Raw genomic sequence first — 22,197 nt, forward strand, 5'->3', positions numbered from 1 at the left:
CCTCAAGAGGAAGTCCACTGATCTACGGTTCTGTCATAAATTACAAATGTGTCAGTAAATGCTCCCATCTAGTGGGGAAATTAGATGGATGTGAGATTTCAACTATTGAATATTTTAGGGTTTTAGGGTGTTTTTTTAGAGATGTTAATCTCTGGCCATTATTGTGATATTATTCTGTTATTTATTTTATTGTTTGTTTGTTTTTGTCCGATGTGCAATGAATGCAAGCAGCTCATGATTGTCCTTTGGGATACAAAAAAGATTCTATTCTATTCTATTCTAGTAAAGCATAAAACAGAAAAAAAGAGGTGTGTGTGTGTGTGTGTAAATTATTTATGACGCTGTGCCAAAAAAAATCAATAGGGGAGTGAATATAAACTTGGCTTGACATAATAAACATGGAAAGCTAAAAATGTATTTAGAAAAAATTTAATGTTAAAACGTTAAAACGTGAAATTGACTCGAAAAGCTGCATAAAACGGGTTTAAATGACTCAATTGCTTCTTTAGTTCTCTCACGCGAGTCTGTTTTGAGATTTAAAAGTTGAAAAATTAATAAATTCAAATATTCTGAATAACACTACCAGAAAAAATTACAAAAATTAACGAAATATTCTACAAACCAAGTCATTCAGCAATTGTCTCTGGATTATTATTATTCTTACTTTTTCTTTAATTTTTGGGTCATTTTTGTTTTGAGTGTGGACCGGAAGTAGTCACGCAAATTGTGACGTATTTCCGCTGCCGGTGGCGTGTTCGGCTAACACCGTCAGCCATTCCACGAGAAGAAAAATACATTTTAACGATTGAAAACAGCATTTCCACGCGCACACGCGCGCGTAGCAGATCCCGAAGGGTTCAGAACTTTATGTTGGGTCTTTGCGGTGATTGTTGGTCCGCCATGTAGCCGCGTTTCCCGCTAAACGCAGCTGGACGCCGCCTGCTAGCTTTGTTCGCCGCTTCGGGCCCGGCCGTGACCTCCGCCTGCAGCTTCGTTTTTAAGGATGTATCCCTCTTGGGGAAACTTTAGTGTGCCTCCGCCTCCAAGCTTTGCAGGCCCGGGACCTCGGAAGCCTGTGGGCGGCAACCATGCCGGCCAGCCTGCGGGGTTCGGCGGCTTCGAGGCCCCGTCCAGCGGCTCGCTCTTCTCCAGCCTGCAGGAGCAGCACCGCCAGCAGATGCAGCAGCTCCAGATGCTGCACCAGAAGCAGCTCCAGTCCGTTTTACACCACGGGAATAACGCGTCCCAGTTCGGTTCCGGACACTCGGGGGGGTATCCCGGACAGTCGTGGCACTCGGAGGGATCTAAAGAAGACGATGGCACCCAGGCTTTCTACAATCAGGAGGGGGCTCCGACGTCCACGGGTCCTCCAGCCCCCACGCAGGGGCCCCAGCAGCCCCCAGCCGACCCCCAACCTGGTCCCCCGCCTCCACAGACCCAGACGCCCAACCCACCGGACAGCAACGGCGCTTTCAAAGGCACAAAGGCCGGGATTCAGGACTGCTCCGCGGCGGAAGACAAGTCGTTGCCTCTGCAGGTAAACAGTTTACTAAACCTGTTTGTTTTGTTTAAACAATTAACTCAGGAGGTACACTCAAACCTGATCGACGAACCGCTGAGAATAGAGCCCAAAGGTCCCACAGGTGAGCTGACCTCCTGCATCTGTAGCTAAACAGTATCTCACAGGCTTTTTCTACAGGTGACGTCATGCCCGCTTTGTCCAGTGATGATGTCACCCGTCTATAGCTAAAACATCCACGTAAACAATCCATGGAGCCCTTATTTAACAGTTTGGCTGCACAGCTGGAGGCTGAGCAGGTCCATCATGATATGATCTTAGATTGGAGCTGCACACCTGTAACAGGTGTCTTAAATGCTCCTACATACTATATTTTTTTTAAAAAAGAAGGGGTTTTTGCTCTATGGATTAAATGAACAGCTATAACCAAATTTCAGGTGTGAAAAGGAAGTGTATTATTTCATAAATGCATTGATAAATTAACTGTTTTGTTGCAGCCTTTAAATCATTTATATTGTGACTTATTGCTGCTTCAACAGTTTCTCAATTCTGGGAGGAAAATTATACTAAAAAAGCGCACTTCAGCTAAGCTGTACTTAAAGGACAGCTTAGTTTATTGGGGTCTTCTGAAGAAGCAAATGAACACACCTGGAAAGGTAAAACTGAGATGGACTTGGCTGCAGACAAGATCATCGGCCCGAAATTAGGCAACGTACCCAAACCCAAAAGTGTTCAGGATTGTAAAAAATAAATAAAGCTAAACTAGGAGACGCATTTCAAGAAGAAAATACAGTGTTGAATACTATATTGCTGAATGAAAATACGACTTAAAGGGTAAGAATTGGCACCAAAAAAAGAAAGAATTGATCTAAGTCGACATAGAGTGAATGAACAGAAAGTAAATAAAGTGAAAACAGCACAACAACAAAAAGGAAATCTTTGTGAAAAAGGCAGTTGTGCACCTCAGCTCACGTGTTGTGTCACTTCACCACCAACCAGGTACAGCGGACAGGACATATAATCCAGGAAATCCTGGAATATCTGGAAAAGTTCAATGATTTGAAGGACCAAAAGTCACAGCTGGAAAAAGCGGAAAGAGCTGAACATTTGAATGGTTGGATGGTTGAAATAGCTGAAACATTGTAAGAGGAGTTAAGCGGCAAAAAATGGAGGAAGATAATAGAATAAAGAAAGAGAAACAGAAAATGCAGCTCCTTCTAGTTCCTTTTTGAAATTTCCAATAAAAAATACAACCTTTTATGGATGAAAAGTGGAGTTTCTGTTATTAAATTTAAAAGTTTTTCCTGTGAAAATTAACAAAAAACAGTTTTTTGGGAAATAAAAAAAGCGAGACAGTTTTAAAGTAAATTAATTTGTGTATTTGTCAAGTCAGACATGTTTTTTTTTTTTATTAAAACCTGATTTGGTTCATATTTTCACAATGAGTGGTTTTATCTGTGGGAACATTTGCACACACATTTGTTTTGATTAAATATGAATGTATGTACATTTATAAAAGCTGTGTACTGAGTCCAGAAAGAACGAAACTATTATCCACAGAAAGTAGGAACTGCCGGGTTTCTGTTGTTTTTAAACACTTTAAATGCTAATTTAGCCGTTGATGTTAAAATGGACATTTTGCCACCTAAAGTGGAAGAGAGTGAATTTTTTTCTGCTGGATCTGTTTTTTCCAGGAACAGCAGCAACTTTGGTACAAACAGCATCTGAAGAATCTGCAGAAACTGAGGCAGGAGAAAGCGCGGCAGAGCCAGAAAGACGGCGATGCGCCTCCTCCTCCTCCACATCCAGCTTCAAGCCACACCACTCCTCCTCCCCCTCCCTCTGATCCGCCCAAAAGCGCCCCCCCTCCGCCCCCGCCCTCAGACGAGCCCCCAGCCCCTCCGCTCCCAGTGGAGGTTCGGGTGAGGATCCACATCCTGTTGTTTTTACACACGAAGCTCTTCTGGAAAGAGAGAATTTTTTTTAACTCTAGTAAAGTTTTTTAGGGTTTTTTCCTGTACTTGAAGTTGAGTAAGATTATTTATTTATGAATTTATTTTAAGCCCAGGTAACTTTATTGGAGAACAGTTTTGAATGTCAGAGGCGACACAAGATCTGAATGCTTTTTATTAAATCAGTTCAATGTTTTTAGGGGCTTTTCTAGGAATCGTAGCTCTAACAAGGAGGGTTGGGTGTTTTCCCAAAATGCTGATGCCAGTAACTAAACTCAGGATTTGTCTTCAGTTTCCCAACAATTCCTTTTTCCATTCTGGTTTTAACAAAAAATGACATTAGGCATTGTCTTAGAAACATTACTCCTATTTTTTCTGGCCTTTTACATGGTCTGACAAAAAACGACCAAAATGGATTTAATGTTTTCATTAAATCGCAGCAATGGATCGCCGCTAAGGCTGACAATATTTAGAAAATGCCTGTTTTCACGGCAATAATATCATTTTATTGTGTTGAATTTGATCCCCACACCTTCAAAAGTCAGTCCTTAAAAATATTGGAGTTCATTAAACTGATTTGTGGTGCGTAAAGTTTGGGAATCGCTGCCTTTGATTCTGAAATTTACCTTAGAAATGAAACAATTCTTTCAATACTTGAAGACAATTCTGTCTCAAACGGTTCAACTCCACACGCATCACTTACAACAAATGACATGTTCCTATTGTAGTGTCTGCTTTTGGAGAATATCTTAAATAAGTTTGTATAGCTATGATTCAAATGTAACCGAATAACTTTTACTTTGATGTTTTTTTATCTGCTGTGGCATTAAATGTCATTCTAGGTTAATTTAATAGACAGTTTTTAAAATATTCAGTCTGTTCTTTTATATTCTCCTGACAATCTATGCAAACCAACAAACCCAAATATTATTTACATCCTTTTGCACGCGGTCTCAGAGGGAAAATGTAGGAAACCCGCCTGCTTTGACGGACACAGTAAGTCACACTGACTGTTCATCCCATTCCCTTCATGCCTCCCGGAACCTTCTCCCAGTTTAAGCACAAGTTTCACGTGTAATCCAAGAGGTCGCGGCTGTTTGAAATATCACATTCAAGTCGAATGGATTGTTTTCCACATCAATACTGTAATAAAATCTAAAAGGACATCATCAGATTAGACAGCCGCCTTACTTTCGGTCAATATTATATGATGGAGAAAAACCCTTTTTGTAATGCTTTGCTACACCTTTGTCAGTTTATGAATGTACCGGTACAGTGTCATGCAGGCTAAAATGAGCACTTCATGAAGATCAGCGACTCCTAACTATACTCACGGCTCCATCATCACATCTGTAGGGCGGCGGCACACATTTCCATCCTTCCTTGTGTTTTTTACATTCATTTTTATCTTTGCTGCTACGTGTTTTGATCACCAAATGTGTAGTTTAGTGTTTATGAAACAAAAGTTCCTCTTAAAGTGTCACTTTTCATGTGATTTCCATTTAAATGCATACTTTTCATGACAAACACATGTCTTGTTTATTGTAAATGCTTCCCAAAGAGGTCAAAAATACATAACAAACAGGATCATTGGTGTATCTTCTTTGAATCTGTTTAAAGCCGGAAGTCCCTAAAGACCCAGAGGAAGCTGCGCGTCTGCAGCAGTTGCAGGCTGCGGCTGCGCAGTGGCAGCAGGTGCAGCAGCAGAGAGTAGGTCTGCAATACCAGGCTCTGATGCAGCAGCACGAGAAGCTTCAGCAGGTCCTTGAAAGGTACCAAACACTGATTCAGCAACCTCCAAACCTACAGGTGGGTACATTCACTTCCTTTAGTTTTAGGCTGCTGGGATTGTTTTGTCTGTTGGAGTTCACTTTTCCTTTTTTTGCAGTCCATGTCTGCCGACTTGCAGCTAAGACACTATGAAATGCAGCAGCAGCAGTTCAACTCCCTGTTCCAAGACTGGAACGTCTCCTTTGCCTCGTGGTACGAGCAGTTCCAGACGTATCCCCACAAAAACCAGCTTCAGGATTATGAGCGGCAGTGGAAACAGTGGCAGGAGCAGATGGCCGCCACCAGTGCTCACCTGCAGGAAAGAGTCGCCTCTCTGACTGCTGTGGTGCCGTTTGCGTCCATCCAGTACAACAGTCCAATGGTGGGACAGTTCAACCAGTACCCTGGACAAGACATGCAAATGCAGCAGCATGCAGTCAACCTTGGTGTCCAGCCGCCTGCAGCTGCTGTTGGTCCCAGTCCTCCAGCCCAACAGCCTCCTGGCTTTGGGGCTCACCCAGAAGCACCGGCGGAGCCTCCACTGCAAGGAGGTGTCTCTACTGGTATTGGAGTCACAACTTCGGGTCCATCTGGGCAGCCGCAAAGCTTCACTGGCATTGGAGGGCCAAGGTCAGTTGAGCTTCCTTGAATTGTTGATGGTGTAGAGAGTGATCTCTGCTTTTGAATTTCAATCCATGTCTTGCTTTTTGGTCTATTTTCTCATCAGTCCCAGAATGAAAAGATTTGACCAACCACCACAAGGATTTGATGGTTCCTCAAGGGTTGATCCTCCCCAACAACGCTTTGACCGTCCGCCGCCGTTCGACCAGCCACATCATCGCTTTGATGGGCCTCCAAGATTTGACCAACCCCGGCAGCGCTTTGATGCCCCGCCTCGATTTGATCACCCTCGGCAGCGCTTCGAGGGTCCGCCGAGGTTTGACCAACCAAGGTCACGCTTTGACGGGCCTCCGAGGTTTGAGCCACCTCGACAGCGTTTTGACGGTCCTCCCAGGTTTGTCCAGCCAAGGCCGTCTTTGCAACAACACAGGCCCCTTGGTCCCTCGCCCCGTTTTGAATCTCCACCTGTGACTCAAAAACAGGAAGCTGCTCAGCCCGAGTTCACACAGGTGTCTCAGGAGTCCACTGGAACTTCTGCCAAAAGTTCTACAATGAAGAATGTTCCACAGAGGCCTGTTGAAAAAAATAAAGGTTATAAGGAAAACTATAAAACAAACATGGACGACATTTTAGATGACAGTTTGCTTGGAACAGATGGATTTTTTGTGCAAGATGACCCCATTCCCCAAACATTACAAGATGGTCCAGAGCCTGAGAAAACGGATGACAATAGTCTTGCTAGTAATGATGGAAAACCTCAACCTGGTGATGCTAAATTATCTCTAGCGCCAGAAGCTCCTGGACAAAATTTGCTCAAACCAGAAGGAGCTTTGAAAAACGAGCCTTTACAGACTCCAAGGCCTCCTGAAATCAAACCAGACCCAAAGGTTTCTGGTAATGTTCATACAGGAACTGAGCCTCCGAAGCCCATTCCCGGTCGGGGACGGGGTCAGCCACTGATGCGTGGACGTGGAAAAATAATTGGCGGAGAATTGAGGGCGTCCAAACCCGCGGTAGAGGAGACGGAAGAAACGTTTTATGACCAAATGCATCCTGAAGAAGGGATGGACATGTCGGAAGAGCAAGAAGACTATAACTGGCAGTCATCTTACGAAGAGTTTGGTGGCGAGGAGACGGAGGGCCCCCCTGAAGACGCATGGGGACCAGAGGAACAGTACTTCCAAGATGAAGAGTATTTTGAAACACCAATGGGACCCCACACGGGCAGAGGGCGACCGCCATTATTAAGAGGAAGGCCCCCTTTGCTTAGAGGCCCTCCTGTGGGGAGAGGATTTCCCCCAAGGGGCAGACCACCTCTCATAAGAGGAGGTCCACCCATGGGCAGAGGGGGGCCATATATGCAAAGAGGAGGGCCCCCAATGGGTAGAGGGGGGCCACATATGATAAGAGGAGGTCCACCAATGGGCCGAGGGGGGCCACATATGCTAAGAGGAGGACCACCAATGGGCAGAGGTGGACCGCCCATGGGGAGAGGAGGCCCCCCTATGGGTAGAGGAGGCCCCCCCGTGGGCAGGGGAGGCCCACCAATTGGTAGAGGAGAACCATTTGACCGACACTGGGAGGACATTGAGTCAGCAGAGTATGCAGAGGAGGAGGGGGACCCTTACTGGGAAGAATGGAGACCTCCAATGAGAGGTATGAGACCCCCATTCCCTCCAAGTCGGGGTCGACCCCCACGTGGTCACCCTGGTTTTATGCCTCCAATTAGAGGACGTCCGCCTCACAGACCAATGGAACCGGACCTGGACCCTGATGCCGCTGCCTCAGATCCATCCATATACCATGGGCGTGACCCCTACGGGCCCTCCATGAATCCAGAGGCGGGGCGAGGCAGGCGGCTCCTACCCCCACATGAAATGGGTGATGCGCTGGGGGAGGGTTTGTATGGAGAAGGAGAGCAGGAGCTAAATTGGCCTCCACCTCATGCTAGAGGCCCCCCAATGCCTCCGCATGATCTGATCGAGAGGGGAGGAATGAGGAGGAGGCCTATGGGGCGAGGAATTGGCCGGGGGGCGTGGCGGCCAGGGGCGGCGAGCGAGGAATACGAGGAGGAGTATAAAAAGGGTTTTGCGGTGGATTACGCACATGGGGAAGAGGGCTATCGACGGCACCTAGCTCAAGACTATCCTCCGGAACAGTTTGACGACAAGCTTTTTGATTCCCAGTGGGACTCCGAACATCATCTTGAGAGGGAATACCCTCCTCGCATGCCCCCCCCAGAACACCTGAGGGAGCGATTCCGGCGCCCCGAAGCAGAGAGAGCTCACCCATACCCATGCGATGAGCCAGGAAGAGGCGAACTGCGAATCCGTGAGTACAGAGATGAGATGGCGTACCGGCAGGATGAACCGCCGCAAGCCCCCTCCCAAGAGTGGGACAGGCCCTCCAGGCTCCCCCCTCCCCCGGGCAGAGATTACCCCTTCGACTATCCAGAACGCAGACTGCGCTATGAAGAACCAAGAGCGTCTTCTCCTCCGTCTGCTGCACATGCTCCAGACCTGCCGGAGGGCTCGGCGGAGTCTCAAGCGGGAGGTGGGGCGAACGTGCTCGCCCTGTCCCAACGCCAACACGAGATTATCCTGAAAGCAGCTCAAGAGCTTAAACAAATCAGGTACAAATTCTCTGGTTTTTTTAGGATTAATGTCGTTTGTTGGATTTCAAAACATAAACTGTGTTTTATAAACTAAACTCTGTATTCCAAAGGGAACTGCAGGAGGCAAACCCCCTCAGCACGGACCCTCAGCCTGCAGCCAGCAAAGCCCTGCCAGAACTGCCTGCAGGTCTTCTTGGCCTGGAGATCCCACCGGATGTCAGGAACGTTCTGAAGGTAAACCCCGAGATGGTCAGACGCAGCATGGTGGAAACCCTCCACTTATTTTGCACGTTGCATTTTCTTGGTTGGCCTTTCCAGGCGTAGCCGTAACACAGGAATTTTGTCTCCCCAGGGAATGACCACGGCGGCTGCACCGCCTGCCTCCGAGTCTTGGGAAAGCAAACCTGCCGCTCTTAATTACCAACCTTCTCTTTCTGCTGCATCCGTGATTCCCAAGACTGTCGATTATGGACACGGACACGGTATGTGGCGTGCCTTCACTCTGCTCTGCGGGTGTCGCTGAAAAAATACTCAGTCTTTTGACTCTGGGCTCCAAACTGGTTCGTTTTTTTCCCCATTTAATCCAAGGATGTTGACCGCGACTCCTGCTGCTTCATCACGGTAGTGATCAAAAATCCCACACCGTCACAGCTCTAGTTTAGATATTGTGGGACACAAATAAATGTGACTTCTTCAGTACCGATAGCAGAACCGTTGAGGTCAGATCTTACGGATACTGCGGTCCTGAAGAATGTTGCCCTGGGGTTCGTTCGATACCGGGGCTCGGTACCCATCCCTAAGAAAGGGGCACGGTGGAGAACAATCACCGAAGCGGTCGCTTTGCATATAGTCACAGACATATAACCATATAACCATATATACCGTGGAGAAGACAGAAATCGAATTTAAAAAAATAAAATCGGGAGATTTTATGGAATCGGTTTCAGGCTGTTGGAGAGTTTTACAAAGGATTGTTCCTCCATCTTACCGCTTTAGCATCAGCCTAGCCCTGGCTTTAACTTCTTTTAAATTGGTTTGATGCTTTTTGTTTTATTCTATTTATGTCTCTATGATGTTGTAGAAAGTGCTTTTATAAATAAATGATGATGAAGTTTTGGTAAAATTAGTAAAGAAAACCGAACAAAAAGTTTTTTTTTTTTTTTTTTACAGTTAAAAATAACTGAAAGTATTTTTTTTGCCTGAATATAAATAATGACTAAATTAGGATTGATTGCATGTTCCAGCCCTTCCGTTCATCATCTGTGAGTCGCAGTTCTGATGAAACCTTGCGTGTTTCAGAGCCGGGCGCCACCGTGGAGCGCATGTCCTACGGGGAGAGAATCATTCTGAGGCCGGATCCGCCGCCGTCGGACCGAGGATATGAAAAGGGTGGGTAACTGCACCGCGTCTTTTGTTTAGCAGTTTGCTGAGCGCCGTTCAACCTGGTTTATGACCTTTCCCTATAGAATTACTGGGACTCAGAGACCCGTACAGCAGAGATCCTTACTATGACCGACGGTCAGACCCGTATTTGGAGCGCCGGGAGTACAGCAGAGACAGGGAGATGTTCAGAGAAAAACCCGAATATGAAAGAGAGAGATTTGAGAGGGAAGGTTATCCTCCACGAGAGAGAGACGACAGGTGAGACGTCTCCAGAACGCTTTTCTTTACGTGCTGCTTCTTTACAGTCATGATTCTGTTTGTACAAGCACATTGAAACGTCTGAAACCCGTGAAGGAAAGCTCCTCCCCCTGTGTGCAGGTCTCCTCTGCGCTTAGCATACAGGGATCGGAGTGGCAGTCGGGATCCCGAAGACCATTACGGAAGACCAGGCTATGACCGACTGCCGTTTGAGCGTGCCGGACTGGAGCGGATCGGTCCCGAACGCTACAGCTCACCTTACAGTACGTACCCACTGTTGAAAATATGAATCTGGCATGAACCAGGGCAACATCTGAACTGCATCAATCAGCAGTGGAGAGAAGAGCCTATCCAGAAGACAGAGGACCTCCCGCTGCGGCCCCCCTACCGCCGCCGCCAAGAGTCGAGAAGAAGCCAGAGATCAAGAACATCGACGATATCCTCAAACCGCCGGGCAGATTGTCGCGTCCTGACAGGGTAGGTCCTGACGCCGCCGTGGAGCTTTCTGTCGCTGCGGTTTGAGAGCTGACCAACCACGGCCGCTTGTTTTCTCAGATTGTCATCATCATGAGGGGCCTGCCAGGAAGTGGAAAAAGTCACGTGGCGAAGCTCATTCGGGTGAGTCTCACCATGAGACGCGGTCAAGCTGTTGGAGGAGCTAAAAAAAACAATCAAGGCTAAATCCCTGAATGGAAATCCACTTTTACCAAAATCTAACTGATCTTGTATTTCGGCAGTGATCGCCAGCCCGGCACATTTAGGCCAAAGTGGCGCAGGACGCTCGCCAAAACTTTACAGTTTCGTTTGGAGCGCTCCTTTCAATCACGAGCTTCGGTTCCTTTGAACGGCCTGCCGTGAAAGCACCTTTTGAGCCGTCCTGAGGCGAACATAACAATGTTTTCCTTCTGAAATTTTCAGGACAAAGAAGTTGAAAGTGGCGGCGCCCCCCCGAGGGTTCTTGTTTTAGACGACTACTTCATGACAGAAGTTGAGAGAATCGAGAAGGACCCGGACAGTGGGAAGAAGGTCAAAACCAAGGTGAGGCTTAGCCGGTCATACGACGAGGCTCGGCTCCCACAGACGCCGAAGCGGAGGAGTGTTGCTTCATGGCAGCCGTTCGAATTTATCATCGCAGTTCCATGTCAATGGAAACGCAGTGGGAGAGCATGCAAACAGAGAGCTCTCAGTACAGAGGATGGTAGTCGAGGGATTTTTTTTGGGACTTTCACCAATCTACAGCCCTGGTTTCCTCCCGGTGAGGCACCAAACTGCACGATTCCACAAACAGGATGAAATAACAGAAAACCCCATTCTGCTGACAGTCTGCTTGCTTATTTGTTTTTTGTGGAACCGATCACTTCATTTGCAGCGTCTCTCTTTTCCGAGTCAAAACCAGAACAACTGTCAATCATCCTCCCTCGCTGCCCAGGTGATGGAGTACGAGTACGAGCCAGAGATGGAGGACACCTACAGGAGCAGCATGCTGAAGACGTTTAAGAAAACTCTGGACGACGGCTTCTTCCCCTTCATCATTTTAGACACCATCAACGACAAAGTCAAACACTTTGACCAGTTCTGGAGTGCAGCCAAGACTAAAGGCTTTGAGGTGAGACTCCATTAGTGAGCAGATAAAGTCCAGTTGGGTTGGGATCTGACGGGGGCCCCTCTCTGTTTTTAAGGTTTACGTGGCTGAAATCACGGCCGACACGCAGACCTGTGCTAAGAGAAACCTCCATGGACGCACACACAAGGACATAACAAAGGTACGCGTTCGCTGAACTCTGATTTTGAACAGGAAGCGTGACTTTTCTCACGGAAACACCCTCTCCTTAGATGTCGGGTAACTGGGAGCCGTCACCACGCCACATGGTGCGCCTGGACGTCCGCTCCCTGCTCCAGGATGCCGCCATCGAGGAGGTGAAGGCTCGGGCCTCTTCTCTGATCCTCCTCTAGATTTGAGACGTCCAAACTCAAGCGTCTTGTTTTTAGGTGGAAATGGAAGACTTCAATCCTGACGAAGAGTCTATGGAACCCAAGAGGGAGGAGGAAGAGGAGAGTGACCTGGTAGGAAGTTCAAACTCACAGCCGCAGAGCCGTCTGGCTCTTTTCACCCGTCTGTCATTTAGTGTGTCGACGTTTGCAGATGATAAACATCACAGGTGATGAACAAAAGGAGCAGACAGAGAAAGTTTAAAAGAGAAAAGTCGACTAAAAAGGTTATAAACAATAGAGATGAAGCTTTGTTGGCTTGAATGAACATTTATGAGTTTATAGAAGTCCCAATAGAATTTCAAAAACTGAACTGAGAAGGAACTCCAGGTCTCACTAAACATAAAAGTGTAAACTTTATGTTTAGGGTTTAAAGTAAATGATAAGAAAAACAGGTTGTTGTGTAAAAATTGTGTTTTCTGTTTGAGAAAAAGATTTTTTTTTCAAACAGGGAAACTCCCTCTAACTAAACATGTTTTACTTTCTTGTTTTTTGCATTTTCTTTGTTTACGTGTTTGTTTTATTCATTTGTCACTTTATTTGTGACATTTGGGCAAAAACTGAACTCTAGAAAAGTGGTTTAAATGGGTTTTTCCATCAGGTTTTCTGCACTGACTGATCACATCATGCCCCCCCCCCCCCACTAAAGACCTTTCCCTCCAAACATCTGATCTCATTTTACTGCAGAAGGAAAATCCACTCAGCTACTTTTCCTTCACAAAGGGATGAAATGACCGAAGCGTCAGATCTGCTTTGAACTCTGATTCATAAATTCACTAGAAAATTAATTAAAGAAAATGATGCCATTCTCTTGACATTATAATTGCTCTTAATCATAAGTAGATCATTTGGCACTCTCCTCCTTTTTTGTTACATAGTTTATATAGTTTAAATGTTTTATTCTGACTCTTCATTCAGGTTAAAAACATTGAAAATCAATCATTTGCATTGCAGTCATTGTGAATTTTAAACCGTTTTTGGTTGAACAAAACTGAAGCAAACTGCAACACGTCTGGCGCCTGAAGATGCTTCGTGTTCTTACAGTATGATGACAGACCTGCTGTTTGAGATGCTCGTAGAGTTCAAGGAAACAGGACATTGAGAACACTGTTTGTCATTTACATGTTTGTCTAAACAGCCATACCTGTGGACCAAGCCTTTATTCTGAAAATCCTTCATATCTTTAACTCCACGCTTTTATTCTGAAAAAAACAAACATCGTGATCTTTGACTCTATCGTTTTATTCTGAAAAATCTTCTCATCTTTAATACAATACCTTTATTGTGAAAAACAAATCCTCATCTTTGATTCAAGGGTTTTATTCTGAAAAACGTTCTTATCTTTAAGTCCACGCCTTTATTCTGAAACTAAATCCTGATATTTATTTAAAGGGTTTTATTCTGAAAAATCTTCTTATCTTTAATACAAAACCTTTATATTGGAAAAAAAATCCTGATCTATGACTTCAGGGTTTTATTCTGAAAAACCTTATCTTTAATACATAACTTTTATTGTGAAAAAACAAATTTTGATCTTTAATTCCACGCCTTTATTCTGAAAAACAATCCTGATCTTTGACACAAGGGTTTTATTTTGAAAAACCTCATCTTTAATACAAAACTTTTATTTTGAAGAAAAAAAATCCTGATCTTTGGCTCAAGGGTTTTATTCTGAAAACCTTCATATCTTTAATTCCACGCCTTTATTCTGAAAAAAAAAATCCTGATCTTGATTTATTCTGAAAAACCTTCTTATCTTTTATTCCTCGTGCAACAGCCTGGAGTGCACGAGGAATTAAAACACACAATTCTGAAAGAAGGCAAAAGTCTAAATAAAACGCGACATTAAAATCACTAAACTACAAACATTTTCTAACCTCATCATTGATCAATATTGATATAAAATGAACGTTTTGTTTTTCATCTTTTTATCATATTTTATTATCATCATACATAATTGTCATAATTGTCTTTTAAATGAATCATTTTAATTTAGATCAACTGAACCATGATTCTTATTATTTTACATATTATCTCTGGATGGTTTCTATATGTTTGTCTTTTTACTGGATGTATGAAAATTGAAATATGTTGTTAATCACCATCATTTATACCTTTAAAAACATCACAGATTTAGAAAGAGAGAACTCATTTTTACGACGTTAAACAACGCCACACACTCAAAGTGAACTTCCTGGTTAACTTCAGCAGGAAGCAAAACGTCAACATGTTGGTTGTTTTGGATCATTTAACACCAAATCCTGAAGATTTACAGGTTTACATCCTCGAGGTTCAGTTCCAGGGAGCAGTTGTCAAACTGTCTTTAGTTCTGAGCTTCAGGAAAACAAATCTCCTTGGTGAACAAAGCTGAGCCAACATTTTCATCAAACTGATCCTCACTCCAACAGTTCACCTTTCACCGTCTCCACGCTTCATGGATGTTTCAGCGCCATGTGATTTTTATTTTATTTATCGTTTTCTGCCACAATAAATGAGGAGTTTAGGTTTACTAAACCGTTTATTCACATCTCTGCACTCAAATAACTCTTTATCTGCTAGCATTAGCATTGACTTCTATGCAGATGATTACTGCCTCGTGATCAGAAACACAGATTCCTCTCTTTACTTTTGTTTGGTTTTGTTTTTGGGTGGCGGCTTCTCTGGGTCCATGTAGTCCAGCTCTGCTGGCTGTTAGAACAGTCTGGAACGGTTCTACAGACGGTGCAAACGGGTCAGACCAACACAAACTCTAACGTTTCTTTTCATTTTTTTGGGGTTTGAAATATTTGAGCGTCATTTGCGGTTCTGTGGCATAAATCCGTTGTGTCTGGATTACTCAGAGCGACGGCTCCTCCTCTGAACGTCAATGCCAGACGAGAAAGAGGACAAATCCCTAATAGGCTCCGCCTCTGCGGCCGCATGCAAGCTGCAGCGGCCGGAGGTCGGTGGGTTGTGGGTTCGATTCCCAGGTGTTTTTGACTAAAATCAAAATCAACCATGTTCTTAAAATCTTCATCACAATTCATGTCAATAAACTGAAAATCCACGTTAGGACTTTTCAAAATGAGGTGTCAGAACTCATCAAAGAAAAGTATTAAGTAAAGAAAACAGAACGATGCAAGAATTAATGTACTATTTTAAATATTTACGCTTTAATTCTTGGCTTCTTTCTGTTTTAAATGTTCACCATAAACAACAATCGCCTACCTTAGTCAAATATATATTGATTTTCTTTACCACAAATTAGTTTGTGGTAAAGAAAAAAACAACAAGATATCAACATTTGTGGTGGAATTTCAGATCCCTAAAAACAAATAACCACTTTTTTTTCCAACAGAACTTTTTTTGGATAAAATATGCTGTTTATCTGAATGAATAAACATAATATTTATTGGGTTGAATGTCTGAACCGTTGAGGATCTTTTGGGTTGTGGTGATTTTCTAATGTATGGGCTTTTTTTAAATAAAAATTACCCAGAAATCCTCCAATAACTCGACACAAAAGGCTTAAATAGACGACAATTTAGTCTTTCCTTTGCCTAACCGAGAGCGCCGGATCTAAATAAAAGCTGTCCGTCTGTCTTCAAGAGTTGTTTGATATGAAGCTGCGTTTCTTCCTTCAATGGTTGCAGCTGCAAACACTGAAGGAAGCAAAGCTGAAAACTTTTATAGTTAATGAGCTTTTGGTTGAAACATTGTGAAATGATCAAAATACAATAAACAAAACACGTGTTTGACGTGACAGTCACAGGTTATTTTTTAGGAAAGTTTGATCTTTAGTTTTTGAACTCAGTTTCCTAATAATCCATGTTTGCTCACCGCTAACTCCTTCATTATGGATGAGCTCTTCTGCATGTTTATGTTTATTGATGTTAAAACACGTTGGAAAAGTTTTTTCCTCACTAAGGATGTGAGTCTGAGCTTATTTGTTGAAACCATTTTGGTCCATTAGTAGAAAATAAGTGTCTGACTGAAGGAAATGATGAACTTTCATGTCCATTTTTGTCTGTCTTTGCTCTGATCCTCCTGATAAACCCGTCTCCTCTTTTTGCAGCAAGTCCTTTTTTCCGCTTTCTCTTCCTTCCTTTTATCCTCGTGTCCCAGAAATTAACGGTTGCAGTGTTTCTTTGATGTAGGGCTACATTCCAAAAAGCAAATGGGAGATGGACACGTCTGAAGCCAAACTCGGTAGGTATCCCATTTTTTTTAAAAGGAAATCCTTTTTAACAAACTTCTGTGGTGTGGATGACCTTTCAGAACATCCATCATTTACATTATGTAAAGTGTTTACTTATGTTTCTAGTATCTCCATCCTGTAATCAGGAGGGTAACTATGAGAGGAGAAAACCGTCTTTGAGTCAATGACAGACTTCAACTGTGAGAAACTGAATCGAGAAAATAAATGTGTTAGTGTCAAAAGCAGACGGTGGCTTATGAAGTTAGACAAATGTAATGATATATATACAGTTTGTGCATATTGAGGAAAATTGGTCATACGTGGAAAAGTGAGAAAACTTGTGGTCTTTGAGGGAAATTTTCATAAATGAACCTTGTTAAAAGCACGGAAGAAATGTGGGTAAAATATGGCTGAAACACAGCTAAGATGCGGCTGAAACGGGGCTGAAATGTAGCTAAAATACAGCTGAAACGGGGCTAAAATACGGCTTAAACGCAGCTAAAATACGGCTGAAATGTAGCTAATATACGACTAAAACTGGGCTGAAATGCAGCCAACATACGACTGTAACGCGGCTAAAATACTGCTTAAATGCAGCTAAAATACGACTTAAATGCAGCTGAAACGGGGCTGAAATACAGCTAACATACGACTGAAACGCGGCTAAAATATGGCTGAAACGCGGCTAAAATATGGCTTAAACGCAGCTGAAACGGGGCTGAAATGCGGCTAACATACGACTGAAACACGGCTAAAATACGGCTTAAAACAGCTAACATACGACTGAAACGGGGCTGAAATGCAGCTAAAATACGGCTAAAATACCTTTAAAACGCTGCTGAAACGTGGCTAAAATACAGCTTAATCGCAGTTAGAATACGGCTGAAATGGGGCTGAAATGCAGCTAACATACAACTGAAACGCGGCTAAAATACGGCTGATGCGCAGCTAAAATACAGCTTAAATGCAGCTGAAATACAGCTGAAATGCAGCTAAAACGGGGCTGAAATACAGCTAACATACGACTGAAACGCGGCTAAAATACGGCTGAAACGCTGCTAAAATACGGCTGAAACGCAGCTGAAACGGGGCTGAAATGCAGCTAACATACGACTGAAACGCGGCTAAAATACGGCTTAAAACAGCTAACATACGACTGAAACGGGGCTGAAATGCAGCTAAAATACGGCTAAAATACCTTTAAAACGCTGCTGAAACGTGGCTAAAATACAGCTTAATCGCAGTTAGAATACGGCTGAAATGGGGCTGAAATGCAGCTGACATACAACTGAAACGCGGCTAAAATACGGCTGATGCGCAGCTAAAATACAGCTTAAATGCAGCTGAACGACTGAAACGCGGCTAAAATACGGCTGAAACGCAGCTGAAACGGGGCTGAAATGCGGCTAACATACGACTGAAACACGGCTAAAATACGGCTTAAAACAGCTAACATACGACTGAAACGGGGCTGAAATGCAGCTAAAATACGGCTAAAATACCTTTAAAACGCTGCTGAAACGTGGCTAAAATACAGCTTAATCGCAGTTAGAATACGGCTGAAATGGGGCTGAAATGCAGCTGACATACAACTGAAACGCGGCTAAAATACGGCTGATGCGCAGCTAAAATACAGCTTAAATGCAGCTGAAATACAGCTGAAATGCAGCTAAAACGGGGCTGAAATACAGCTAACATACGACTGAAACGCGGCTAAAATACGGCTTAAACGCAGCTGAAACGGGGCTGAAATGCGGCTAACATACGACTGAAACGCGGCTAAAATACGGCTGAAACGCGGCTAAAATACGGCTTAAAACAGCTAACATACGACTGAAACAGGGCTGAAATGCAGTTAAAATACCTCTAAAACACGGCTGAAACGGGGCTAAAACGTGGCTAAAATACGCTTAATCGCAGTTGGAATATGGCTGAAACGGGGCCAAAATGCAGCTGAAGTACAGGTGACACACGGCAAAAACACGGCTAAAATAGGGCTGAAACGCAGCTAAAACGCATCTTATATGTGGCTACAAAACGCAGCTGAAACCCTGGAAACACGGCCATGGACGAATAAACCACCCACAGAACATGCAAAGTGGATCATGAACCGTGCGTGATGATTCCACTGTTTATATGCGATTCATTGTTGATTTGTGCGTCAATTCAAACGTGAAATGCGCGTCGTGGAACGGTTGTGGGAAAGCCACACATTTGAGTTTGACAAAAGTCACACACAACTGTGTAAGATTGAAGTAATAATTGATTATAAACTACGTGAAATACGTGTCAACTGAGTAATTCTCAACCGACCAAAAATTTGAACAACTAAATACCAAATTCACGTAAAGACCCGTCAGCCGAAAGCCTTGACGGACATCGAATGACGAACGCAATAAACATTTATGAATGACGTAGATCACGCATGAATAACCGAAGACCGACATTTCATACGCGGAAAATGCACCAAGTGTACGTAGCGGCAGAACTGTGATCCTTCCGACATCCATCCTGTTTACGTGTAAACAGGAAAGTTTACCAGCAGTTTGCATCTGTCCTGTAAACAGGAAAGGTCATTCTATAGGTTAGAAATCGCTGTCAATCAGAAGACCACGCCCCCACACACACGAACTTCGTGACGATTGTTAGTTCATGAATATTAGAATCAGAAAGCTGTGATCCTAGCATTTGAATCATGTCAGTGATAGGTACTCACTTGTCCACCTAGTGGTAACTTTGCGAACTGCGGTGGCTCCAGCTTTTTGATATTTCTTTAGTTGCTTGTTTTCTCTGATGTAGGTCTCTCATCAGCTTTACATCCGTGTTCCGGCCCTATAGATAAATGCATACATGTATGTGAGATTAAAAGCCTTTCAGTTAGATCTGCTCCTTTGCTGCAGCTGAATTCATGCTCTATACTTTCTTTTATTTTGTACGCAGACAAGTTGGACGGGCTGGTTAGCGGTGGGAAGAGGAAGCGTGAAGGTGACCACGTGTCCGGCCTGGTGGACTTCCTTCAGCTGCCAGACGATTACGCCACGCGCATGTCAGAACCTGGAAAGAAGAGGGTAGATCCCCGTTTCTGCTCTGCTGTTCTGTGTCTCACCGGAGGGAACTGAAAGACGTTCTGGCCCGTCACGCTGCTGCTTCCGTTTCCCTCCGAAGGTTCGGTGGGCTGATCTGGAGGAGCAGAAGGATGCGGATCGGAAGCGCGCCATCGGGTTTGTGGTGGGTCAAACGGACTGGGAAAAGATAACGGACGAGAGCGGACAGCTAGCACAGCGAGCTCTAAACCGCACCAAGTATTTCTGAGAAGATGTTTTCTGGTTTAGAAAGGTAAGCTGCTTCTGTGAACCCTCAACAGTTTTAAAGATGATGTTTAGTTTTCAGCATTCAGCTCCTTTTGTCCTGAACTATTCATTTAAGAGAATTTACCGCAGATAAACGTCTTATTTCTGCATTTGTGTCGAAAGGCTGAGAATTAAAGCTAGCAAAGATTGCCATATAAGGAAATTCCTCCACGGAATGTTGACGAAAAGCTTTAGATTCAACTCAAGTCTTTGTGTCCTTTCAGAAAACTTAAGTCAGAAGTGAATGTAAGATTTGTAGTTTTGCATTGTTTGATCTAAAAATGTTGACGGTTTTTAAGTTTGTGAATCACCTTGTGTGGACTGAAGGGGGCGCTCCGTTTGTGACGGATGGCGTTTTCTGCCATGACACTTTCAGCCCACTGTACGTTCATATTTCTGTAGAGCAAGAGAAACTGACCAATCAGAGGTCTCACTGAAAGAAGGTGGAGCCTGTCCCCCCCCCCCCCCCCACGTCCATCGTTTAAAATATTTCATCGACAGATTTGATGTGGGGTAGGGGGTGTGGCCTTCCAGCAAACTGATTGGTGGGGTGGTTTCCCATAGAAGGTCGGGGACCGATCGTTGCAAAAAATGGCGACTATTTGGTTGGAGTTGGAAGTGACCTGTTGTCTGTGGGTGACGTCACACTCACTCCGTCCAGTTCTCACGTACAGTTGATGGTCTGTACGTAGGTGGAGCGCCCCCTGATGTCTGACAGGAAGTGACCTGCAGCGCAGAAACGTATGGAGTTAATGCAGCCTCCATTATCAGAAATGCACACAACCTGTTTGACAAATACACACACAAAAACATACTTATGCAGACGTGCAATAGAAATTTAGAACCCTGTGTTTCACAAACACGTGTTTCACACACGCACACTAAATGTTTCACAAATGCACAGCAAGTGTTTCTCACAAATGTGCAGGTTGTGTTTCATGGCTGCCATTAGTTGAACGAGTGCAGAAATAACCGAGTGAGGAACTTTACAACCGCGCTAGCGCGATGCTAACCGAGCGACCCGCGTTTTACAACTGCACGGCTGCAATCCCAACGGAGCGGCGCTCCGGCGCTCTCGCTGGGTTTGCCTGTAGTGTTCAGTGTTACCGAGGTAAGAAAGTGCAGCAGGTTTTTTTGTGCTGTGAGTTGTTCTGATGTGAAAATCACTTTAGTAGATAAATAAACATGTACACTATAGTTAGCCTGAGACGGTACAGGAAGCGTGTATTAGCATGTGGCTAACAGAGGCCAACAATTTCTTACCTTGGTCTTGGGCGGCTGGTTAACGCTTTAATCCACGTAACATCCGCCGTTTTTCTGCTATTAAAGCCTCTAAAAAACTGAAAGTCCCGCTCTGCTGCCTCGCCGGATTTGACATGCAAATTCTGGCCAATCGGATCAACCAGAAAGGTTACCGCCCCCAAGTGACAAACACCCCCCCTAAACACTGCAGGCAAACCCAGCGAGAGCGCCGGAGCGCCGCTCCGTTGGGATTGCAGCCGTGCAGTTGTAGAACGCGGGTCGCTCGGTTAGCATTGCGCTAGCGCGGTTGTAAAGTTCCTCACTCGGTTATTTCTGCGCTCGTTCAACTAATGGCAGCCATGAAACACAACGTGCACATTTGTGAAATATTTAGTGTGCGTGTGTGAAACACAACATGCGGATTTCCAAATTTCTATTGCACGTCTGCATAAGGATGTATGTGTGTGTTTGTCAAACAGGTTGTGTGCTTTTCTGATTATTCAGACTGAATGAACTCCATAGAAACGTGACCTCACTTCCTCATTTCACTGGGGAGCAGTGACCTTCTGATAAAGAGTACAGAAGTTTGTGACCTTTGGGTGGAGCGGAGCGCCGGGTTCGTGACCGGGCAGTCAGATGTGATCCTTCTCTTCCCAGATGTCCTGAACGGGAACCTCCCGCAGGCCGGACGGAGGCCCACCTTCATGCACAGGAGATCTCGGCCTGCTGCTGCTCCGTGACGGAAGACGCGTTTCCTTTTACCCAACCTTTGAGTTTTCCTTTGATGGTGGTCGTCTGTTTTTATACGCCTTCAGCTTCATGTACTGCAGCTCTGTACCTCCGTCTGTCGGCCGATGCGTAGCTTCAAGACAATAAACGTCTCCCCAAAACCCGTGAATGGATGCAGATGCAGCTCTGTGGAATAAACGCTTCCTGTTTCTGATTTTAGGAGGAACGCTGGTCTCCCCTTGTGTTTGTTTTAGGACCTCCACATTGTTTGGTTTTATATGAAATAAAACATTTTTAAAATGAAAATAACTTGAGCTTCATGACGGAACAAACTAAAAAATAAGGGATTCTTTTGTGTCCACACGAAAAGACTAAACTGTTTCCTTCCATGAAGTTGACTTAGTTTAGTGCCATTTATTTGTTCAAATCTAAAACAAAAAAAACAGATTTATTTGTTCAGTTCCTTCTGGGTTTGCAGGAACTCGGCTACACTGGTTCTGTTCATTTCTCAAGTGTGGTGTAAACCATAAACCCGGTTCCTGTGGTTCCGAGTTCACGCCTTGCTCCTCCTCTGATCAAAACTGAACTTTCTC

General features: G+C 44.4%; 1 protein-coding gene across 3 annotated transcripts; it reads left to right on the plus strand.

Moving 5' to 3' along the window:
* The first annotated feature begins 725 nt into the window (after positions 1-725).
* ylpm1 (YLP motif containing 1) lies at positions 726-21,910 on the plus strand. 3 transcript variants are annotated; one of them, XM_023953301.1, is made up of 22 exons: positions 726-1,537; positions 3,214-3,441; positions 4,429-4,467; positions 5,092-5,280; positions 5,360-5,871; positions 5,969-8,494; positions 8,587-8,710; positions 8,829-8,958; positions 9,776-9,865; positions 9,943-10,117; positions 10,238-10,380; positions 10,449-10,594; positions 10,673-10,735; positions 11,036-11,155; positions 11,547-11,723; positions 11,797-11,880; positions 11,951-12,034; positions 12,107-12,181; positions 16,243-16,294; positions 19,224-19,351; positions 19,449-19,619; positions 21,533-21,910. In XM_023953301.1, the coding sequence occupies exons 1-21, from the start codon at positions 1,004-1,006 to the stop codon at positions 19,593-19,595; spliced, it is 5,766 nt and encodes a 1,921-aa protein (XP_023809069.1). In that variant the 5' UTR covers positions 726-1,003; the 3' UTR covers positions 19,596-19,619; positions 21,533-21,910. The 3 variants fall into 3 exon arrangements, with proteins under 3 accessions (XP_023809069.1, XP_023809070.1, XP_023809071.1); XM_023953302.1 differs by having other exon boundaries at positions 10,452-10,594; XM_023953303.1 differs by lacking the exon at positions 4,429-4,467.
* Positions 21,911-22,197: the final 287 nt, after the last annotated feature.

Source organism: Oryzias latipes, chromosome 24 (assembly GCF_002234675.1).
Source record: "Oryzias latipes chromosome 24, ASM223467v1".
NCBI classification, from domain to species: domain Eukaryota; kingdom Metazoa; phylum Chordata; class Actinopteri; order Beloniformes; family Adrianichthyidae; genus Oryzias; species Oryzias latipes.

Coding starts and splice junctions, on each gene's coding strand:
- ylpm1 (XM_023953301.1), top strand. CDS start 1,004: ATGTATCCCTCTTGGGGAAACTTTAGTGTGCCTCCGCCTCCAAGCTTT. Junction 10,118..10,237: donor CCACGAGAGAGAGACGACAG/GTGAGACGTCTC, acceptor CCCTGTGTGCAG/GTCTCCTCTGCGCTTAGCAT. Junction 12,182..16,242: donor AGGAAGAGGAGAGTGACCTG/GTAGGAAGTTCA, acceptor TCTTTGATGTAG/GGCTACATTCCAAAAAGCAA.